At 57.9% G+C, this 8,765-nt stretch overlaps 1 protein-coding gene across 1 annotated transcript in view; it reads right to left on the minus strand.

Annotated features, from left to right (window-relative positions):
- Positions 1–8,765, minus strand: part of LOC132813961 (arf-GAP with coiled-coil, ANK repeat and PH domain-containing protein 2-like) — a 40,635-nt gene that overhangs the window by 25,588 nt on the left and 6,282 nt on the right. Inside the window, exons 6-8 of the mRNA XM_060823320.1 lie at positions 6,762–6,862; positions 5,540–5,654; positions 4,487–4,671 (exon numbers count right to left, since the gene is read on the minus strand). Of these exons, the coding sequence (XP_060679303.1) occupies positions 4,487–4,671; positions 5,540–5,654; positions 6,762–6,862 (401 nt within the window). The remainder of the gene's footprint in view (positions 1–4,486; positions 4,672–5,539; positions 5,655–6,761; positions 6,863–8,765) is intronic.

The following is an 8,765-nucleotide window of genomic DNA, read 5'->3' on the forward strand; positions in this document are numbered from 1 at the left end:
TCCCTGGGGCACTATGGGACCCTGTCCCCACGGCCAACCCACCCTAACCTACACATCCCTGGGGCACTATGGGACACTGTCCCCACAGCCAACCCACCCTAACCTACACATTCCTGGTCACTATGGGACACTGTCCCCACGGCCTACACATCCCTGGGCACTATGGGACAATTTCCCAACGGCCAACCCACCCTAACCTACACATCCCTGGGCACTATGGGACACTGTCCCCACGGACAACCCACCCTAACCTACACATCCCTGGGGCACTATGGCACACTGACCCCACGGCCGACCCACCCTAACCTACACATCCCTGGACACTATGGGACACAGTCCCCACGGCCAACCCACCCTAACCTACACATCCCTGGGGCACTATGGGACAATTTCCCCACTGCCAACCCACCCTAACCTACACATCCCTGGGCACTATGGGACAATTTCCCAAGGACAACCCACCCTAACCTACTCATCCCTGGGCACTATGGGTAATTCAGCATGGCCAACCCACCCTAACCTACACATCCCTGGGCACTATGGGTAATTCAGCATGGCCAACCCACCCTAACCTACACATCCCTGGGCACTATGGGTAATTCAGCATGGCCAATCCACCCTAACCCACACATCTTTGGACTGTAGGAGCACCCGGTGGAAACCCACACAGACGCGGGGAGAACGTGCAAACTCCACACAGACAGTTGCCTGAGGCGGGAATCGAACCCGGGTCCCTGGCACTATGAGGCAGCAGTGCTAACCACTGTGCCTCCGTGCCACCCTGTATTGGGAGGGGGGGAAAGGCAGAGGAGAGGGGCAGGTCTGAGTGGTTTAGTCGCCAATGCAACTACATTCACAGCGATCACAGGAGTCACAGAGATGTACAGCACTGAAACAGACCCTTCGGTCCAACCCGTCCATGCTGACCCAGATATCCCAACCCCAGTCTAGTCCCACCCGGCCCATATCCCTCCAAACCCTTCCTATTCATATCCCCATCCAAATGCCTCTTAAATGTTGCAATTGTACCAACCTCCACCACATCCTCTGGCAGCTCATTCCATACATGTCCCACCCTCTGGGTGAAAAAGTTGCCCCTTAGGTCTCTTTTATATCTTTCCTCTCTCACCCTAAACCTATGCCCCTCTAGTTCAGGACTCCCCTATCCCAGGGGGGAAAAGACCTTGTCTATTTAACCCCCTCCATCCCCACCCCCCTTCGTGATTTTATTAACCTCTATAAGGTCACCCCTCAGCCTCCGACACTCCAGGGAAAACAGCCCCCGGCCTGTTCAGCCTCTCCCTGTCGCTCAAACCCTCCAACATCCTTGCCAATCTTTTCCGAACCCTTTCCCAACATCCTTTCCGATCGGAAGGAGACCAGAATTGCGCGCGATATTCCAACAGCGGCCCCCTAACCAATGCCCTGCACAGCCGCGACCCGACCTCCCGACTCCCTGGACTCAGTCCTCTGACCGATAAAGGTCTTCGAGGTCAAACGCCTTTTCGGAGGGCTTCTGCGCGGAACGCCGGTCCGCCAGCTCCTCGGATGCTGCCGGACCGGCTGCGCTTTTCCAGCGCCACACTCTTCCCCCTTGTCTCCGAAAGACAAGCGCTGCAGAAGACTGGAAGGAAGAATCCTCAGGAAGATGGACAGTGGGCTGTTTCTCAGTCAATCTGAATCGATGGGGAGGGCGCAGGTTTATCAGATCAGGGTGGCTGTGGGCATCTCACCAGCAGTCTCGGGGTCAGGGTCAGGGTTCAGTGATCGTTTACTGGACAAGAACATGCCGGGGGGAGGGAGGGAGGGAGGGGAGAGAGAGAGAGAGAGAGAGAGCGAGAGAGAGAGTCAGACAGAGAGAGAGACACACACCCAAAGAGACAGAGAGAGATGGAGACAGAGACAGTGAGATAAAGAGACAGACAGAGACAGATAGACAGAGAGAGAGACAGACTGAGAGAGAGAGACAGAGAGAGAGAGAGCGACAGACAGAGAAAGAGACACACACTAAGAGACAGAGACAGTGAGACAGAGAGACACAGATAGTGTGAGAGAGACAGAGAGAGACAGACAGAGACAGATACACAGCGAGAGAGACACAGAGAGAGAGACAGACAGAGAGAGAGGCAGAGAGAAAGAGAGAGACAGAGAGAGAGAGAGAGAGAGAGACAGAGGGAGAGAGAGACAGAGGGAGAGAGAGACAGAGGGAGAGAGAGACAGAGGGAGGCAAAGAGAGTCAGACAGAGAGAGAGAGACAGAGAGAGAGAGAGAGAGACAGACAGACAGAGGGAGAGAGAGACAGAGGGAGGCAAAGAGAGTCAGACAGAGAGAGAGAGAGAGATAAAGAGACAGAGAGACAGTGGGATTAGATTAGATTCCTTACAGTGTGGAAACAGGCCCTTCGGCCCAACAGGTCCACACCGACCCACCGAAGGGCAACTCAGAACAATTGCCCTACATTTACCCCCTTCATCTAACACTCTGGGGTCATCTCGCACGGCCAATTCACCTGGCCCGCACATTCCTGGACTGTGGGAGGAATCCCACGCAGACTCGGCGGGGGGGGGGGGGAAACGTGCAAACTCCACCCAGACAGTCGGCTGAGGCGGGAACTGAACCCAGGTCTCCGGCGCCGTGAGGCAGCAGTGTGCCACCGTGCCGCCCTCAGCACGGCACCGCACAGCGGGTCAGCCGCGAGTCTTCTCTCTCTCTCTCGACCCAGAGCACATGCCGAGAGATGTTGACACGTTCCGTGATGCGGTGTCTGCCTCTGTGACGCGGGGAACGTTACAGAACCGCGGATGGCTCAGGCGCCGGTCAGTTTCGGCGCAGCCTCTCGCTAATTCCAACGCCGTCGCTGGTCAGTTTCAGCGTCTGCGCCGTTGCTGTGGTCACGGGGAGTTAATCTCTCTCCCCCCCCGAGAAGGACGGTCGCTGCAGCCCTGGAGACGAGCACTCCGTACCGAGTCCGTTCTTGGGACGGTTTGCGTTCCCATCGCAGGGGCTGGCTGGACACTTCGAAGGGCAGGGGACGTTACTCTCTCCCGCCCCACCTCCACGTGCCGACATCTCGCCAACTGGATGGGGAGTGCATGGTGCGGGTGTTCTGGGAGGGGTGGGGTCCCCGGCAGCACCTGTGTTTGCTCTGCCGTCTCTTTCTCTCTCCATATTGTCGCTCAGCGGCCATCTTGTGTGTCAAGTGGCCAACGCATGGCTCAGCGGCCATCTTATGTGATAAGTAGCCAACTGCTGGCTCAGCAGCCATCTTGTGTCAAGTGACCAACTGCTGGCTCAGCGGCCATCTTGTGTGTCAAGTGGCCAACGCATGGCTCTGTGGCCATCTTGTGTGTCATGTGGCCAACTGATGGCTCAGCGGCCATCTTGTGTGTCAAGTGGCCAACTGATGGCTCAGCGGCCATCTTGTGTGTCAAGTGGCCAACAGATGGCTCAGCGGCCATCTTGTGTGTCAAGTCCAACTGCTGGCTCAGCGGCCATCTTGTGTATCAAGTGACCAACTGCTGGCTCAGCGGCCATCTCGTGTGTCAAGTGACCAACGCATGGCTCAGCGGCCATTTTGCGTGTGAAGTGACCAACTCATGGCTGAGCGGCCATCTTGTATGTCAAGTGGCCAACAGGTGGCTCAGCAGCCATCTTGTTTGTCAAGTGGCCAACTGCTGGCTCAGTGGCCATCTTGCGTGTCAAGTGGCCATCGCATGGTTCAGCAGCCATCTTGTGTGTCATGTGGCCAACTGCTGGTTCAGCAGCCATCTTGTGTGTCATGTGGCCAACTGCTGGCTCAGCGGCCATCTTGTTTGTCAAGTGGCCAACGCATGGCTCAGTGGCCATCTTGTGTGTCATGTGGCCAACTGCTGGCTCAGCTGCCATCTTGTATGTCAAGTGGCCAACGGATGGCTCAGTGGCCATCTTGTGTGTCAAGTGGCCAACTGTTGGCTCAGCGGCCATCTTGTGTGTAAAGTGGCCAACTGCTGGCTCAGCGGCCATCTTGTGTGACAAGTGGCCAACAGGTGGCTCAGCGGCCATCTTGTGTGTAAAGTGGCCAACAGATGGCTCAGTGGCCATCTTGTGTGTCAAGTCCAACTGCTGGCTCAGCGGTCATCTTGTGTGTCAAATGACCAACTGCTGGCTCAGCGGCCATCTTGTGTGTAAAGTGGCCAACAGATGGCTCAGCGGCCATCTTGTGTGTCAAGTGACCAACTGCTGGCTCAGCGGCCATCTTGTATGTCAAGTGGCCAACAGGTGGTTCAGCAGCCATCTTGTGTGACAAGTGGACACTGTATGGCTTAGCGGCCATCTTGTGTGTCAAGTGACCAACTGATGGCTCAGCGGCCATCTTGTGTGTCAAGTGAGTGTCTGGTTTAAATCTAGTTTTACCTCGTTCCGTGTCATGATTACAGAGACATTTGACAAACGCACGCCCCTCAACCTCCCCCCCCACCGAGTGAGCGTTAACCCTTGGCTTTCTGACCTATGGATGCCAGAGCACTCGATGCACAGCGTGATGCCGAGATTGATGCTCGCCCATCGCGGGTCGGACCTGCCACAGTCACAGCAGAGATGGTTGCCCGGGACACGCAGGGACTGCTCCAGGACCCTCCGGCCATCAGTGAAGGCGTCTCTGCCCTCCGACGCCAGGGCGCCAGCCTCGGGACCCTGGGAGGGAGACAAAGCTGCATCATCGGAGGGTCGGCGCTTAGGGAGGGTCGGTGCTGAGGGAGGGTCGGCGCTGAGGGAGGGTCAGTGCTGAGGGAGGGTCGGCGCTGAGGGAGGGGACACTGAGGGAGGGTCAGCGCTGAGGGAGGGGACACTGAGGGAGGGTCAGTGCTGAGGGAGCGGGCGCTGAGGGAGTGTCAGTGTTGTGGGAGGGTCAGCGTTGTGGGAGGGTCAGCGCTGAGGGAGAGTCAGTGCAGAGGGAATGGGTGCAGAGGGAGGGCCAGTCTTGAGGGTCAGTGCTGAGGGAGCAGGCGCTGAGGGAGGGTTAGTGCTGAGGGAGTGGATGCTAAGGGAGGGTCAGTGTTGAGGGAGGGTCAATGTTGAGGGAGGGTCAGTTCTGAGAGAGTGGGTGCTGAGGGGGTGTCACTGCAGGGGGAGAGAGCGTTGAGGGAGGGTCAATGCTGAGGGAGGGTCGGCGCTGAGGGAAGGTCGGGGCTGAGGGAGGGTCGGCGCTGAGGGAGGGTCAGGGCTGAGGGAGGGTCAGGGCTGAGGGAGGGTCAGGGCTGAGGGAGGGACAGCGCTGAGGGAACAGGTGCTGAGGGAGGGGTCAGTGCTGAGTGAGTAGGCGCTGAGGGAGGGTCAGGGCTGAGGGAGTGGGTGCTGAGGGAGGGTTAGCACTGTGGGAGGGCCAGCGCTGAGGGAGGGTCAGCGCCGAGGGAGGGGTCAGTGCTGAGTGAGGGGTCAGTGCTGAGTGAGGGGTCGAGGGTCAGTGCTGAGAGAGGGGTCGGTGCTGAGGGAGGGTCAGCGCTGAGGGAGGGTCAGCGCTGAGGGAGTGTCGGTGCTGAGGGAGAGTCTCCCCTTTCCCTACCTGTCCCCAGTTATCCAGCAAGTGGGAATCGCGGTACGCCGAGTTGATGGTGGACTGTATTGCCTCTATCCAGGAGTGACGGGAAAGGTCAGAGTCCGCCTGAAGGATACAGCTCCTGGGGGGGAGGAAAGGTGGAGGGGGCGAGGTGAGGGGGCAGTGCTGGAGGGAGGGGCTCTCCAGGTCCAAACCCACCCACCCACGTGGGATCGACCAACACGCCCAGTCTCACCCCGCAACCCAATCGCCCAGGGGTCATGCTAACCGCCAACCCAATCGCCCAGGGGTCACGGCCAACACAACCCAATCACCGAGGGGGTCACGCTAACCCCCAACCCAATCGCCCAGGGGTCACGGCCAACCCCCAACCCAATCACCCAGGGGTCACGCCCAACCCCCAACCCAATCACCCAGGGGTCACACCCAACCGCCAACCCAATCACCCAGGGGTCACGCCCAACCCCAACCCAATCACCCAGGGGTCACGGCCAAACACCAAACCAATCGCCCAGGGGTCACGCCAAACCCCCAACCCAATCACCCAGGGGTCATGCCAAACCCCCAAGCCAATCGCCCAGGGGTCACGACCAACCGCCAACCCAATCGCCCAGGGGTCACGCCCAACACCCAACCCAATCACCCAGGGGTCATGCTCACCCCAACCCAATCACCCAGGGGTCACGCCCAACCCCCAACCCAATCGCCCAGGGGTCACGCCCAACCCCCAACCCAATCGCCCAGGGGTCACGGCCAACCCCCAACCCAATCGCCCAGGGGTCACGCTAATCCCCAACCCAATCGCCCAGGGGTCACGCTAATCCCCAACCCAATCGCCCAGGGGTCACGCCCAACCCCAACCCAATCGCCCAGGGGTCACGGCCAAACCCCAACCCAATCGCCCAGGGGTCACGGCCAACCCCCAACCCAATCGCTCAAGGGTCACGCCCAACCCCCAACCCAATCGCCCAGGGGTCACACCCAACCCCCAACCCAATCACCCAGGGGTCACACCCAACCCCAACCCAATCGCCCAGGGGTCACGGCCAAACCCCAACCCAATCGCCCAGGGGTCACGCCCAACCCCCAACCCAATCGCCCAGGGGTCTCGGCCAACCCCCAACCCAATCGCCCAGGGGTCACGCTAATCCCCAACCCAATCGCCCAGGGGTCACGCTAATCCCCAACCCAACGCCCAGGGGTCACGGCCAACCCCGGTCTTACGTACGTGTGAACGGAGAAAACCTCAAAACAGAAGCGTCTGTCCAACTCATCCAGTTTGCGAACGGAACATAGTCTCAAATCACCCATCAGGGGGACCATATCCTCCTGGGGGAGAGGGGGAGACGCAGAGGGAGAGAGAGAGAGAGACAGAGACAGAGAGAGAGAGAGACAGAGACAGAGAGAGAGAGAGACAGAGACAGGGAGAGACAGAGACAGAGAGAGAGTGAGGGGGAGAGAGAGAGAGAGAGAGAGAGTGAAACATAGAGAGAGAGAGAGAGAGAGACACAGAGACAGAGAGAGAGAGAGAGAGAGAAAGAGAGACAGAGAGAGAGGGAGGGAGAAAGAGAAGAGAGACAGAGAGAGAGAGTGAGAGACAGAGAAAAAGATGGAGAGAGAATGAGAGACAGAGAGAGGGAGAGAGCGAGTGAGGGGGAGAGAGAGACAGAGAGAGAGAGAGAGAGAGTGAGAGACAGAGATGGAGAGAGAAAGAGAGAGGGAGAGACACAGAGAGAAATAGAGAGAGAGAGAGAGCATGTGCGTGTGTGACAGAGAGAGACAGTCAGAGAGTGAGAGGGGCAGGCAGAGAGGGACAGTGACAGGGAGGAGAGATAGAGCCAGCAAATCAGACGGAGAGAGAACAGAGATGGACAATAAGAGCGACAGACAGCGTGGGAGTGACAAAGAGAAGAGAATCAGACACACACACACACAGAGGGTGAGAGACAGTGACAGAGAGTCCGGGAGGGACAAACAGAGGGAGAGACGGAGGGAAAGAAGGAAAGAGAGGGAGAGACAGGCAGAGAGATTGAGAGAGAAAGACAGAAAAAATGAGACAGACAGAGAGAGAGAGAGACAGAGACACGGAGGATGAAACAGTCGATGAGACATTCATCTCTTGCTTCCCTCCTGGACGAATGGGCGGGGAACACATCGACCGTCCCACCCACTCCTCCCTCCCTCCGCCCGCTCAGGTATGGTTACACCATCATAGACCGTCAACAGGGTAACATCCTGGTAAATCTCTCCCAGCCCCCAGGGTAACATCCTGGGAAATCTCTCCCAGTCCCCAGGGTAACATCCTGGTAAATCTCTCCCAGCCCCAGGGTAACATCCTGGTAAATCTCTCCCAGCCCCAGGGTAACATCCTGGTAAATCTCTCCCAGTCCCCAGGGTAACATCCTGGTAAATCTCTCCCAGCCCCCAGGGTAACATCCTGGTAAATCTCTCCCAGCCCCCAGGGTAACATCCTGGTAAATCTCTCCCAGCCCCAGGGTAACATCCTGGGAAATCTCTCCCAGCCCCCAGGGTAACATCCTGGTAAATCTCTCCCAGTCCCCAGGGTAACATCCTGGTAAATCCCTCCCAGTCCCCAGGGTAACATCCTGGTAAATCTCTCCCAGTCCCAGGGTAACATCCTGGTAAATCTCTCCCAGTCCCAGGGTAACATCCTGGTAAATCTCTCCCAGCCCCCAGGGTAACATCCTGGTAAATCTCTCCCAGCCCCCAGGGTAACATCCTGGTAAATCTCTCCCAGCCCCCAGGGTAACATCCTGGTAAATCTCTCCCAGTCCCAGGGTAACATCCTGGTAAATCTCTCCCAACCCCAGGGTGACATCCTGGTAAATCTCTCCCAGTCCCCAGGGTAACATCCTGGTAAATCTCTCCCAGTCCCCAGGGTAACATCCTGGTAAATCTCTCCCAGTCCACAGGGTAACATCCTGGTAAATCTCTCCCAGCCCCAGGGTAACATCCTGGTAAATCTCTCCCAGCCCCAGGGTAACATCCTGGTAAATCTCTCCCAGCCCCCAGGGTAACATCCTGGTAAATCTCTCCCAGCCCCAGGGTAACATCCTGGTAAATCTCTCCCAGTCCCCAGGGTAACATCCTGGTAAATCTCTCCCAGCCCCCAGGGTAACATCCTGGTAAATCTCTCCCAGTCCCAGGGTAACATCCTGGTAAATCTCTCCCAGTCCCAGGGTAACATCCTGGTAAATCTCTCCCAGTCCCA

This window comes from Hemiscyllium ocellatum, unplaced genomic scaffold, assembly GCF_020745735.1.
Source record: "Hemiscyllium ocellatum isolate sHemOce1 unplaced genomic scaffold, sHemOce1.pat.X.cur. scaffold_578_pat_ctg1, whole genome shotgun sequence".
NCBI lineage: Eukaryota > Metazoa > Chordata > Chondrichthyes > Orectolobiformes > Hemiscylliidae > Hemiscyllium > Hemiscyllium ocellatum.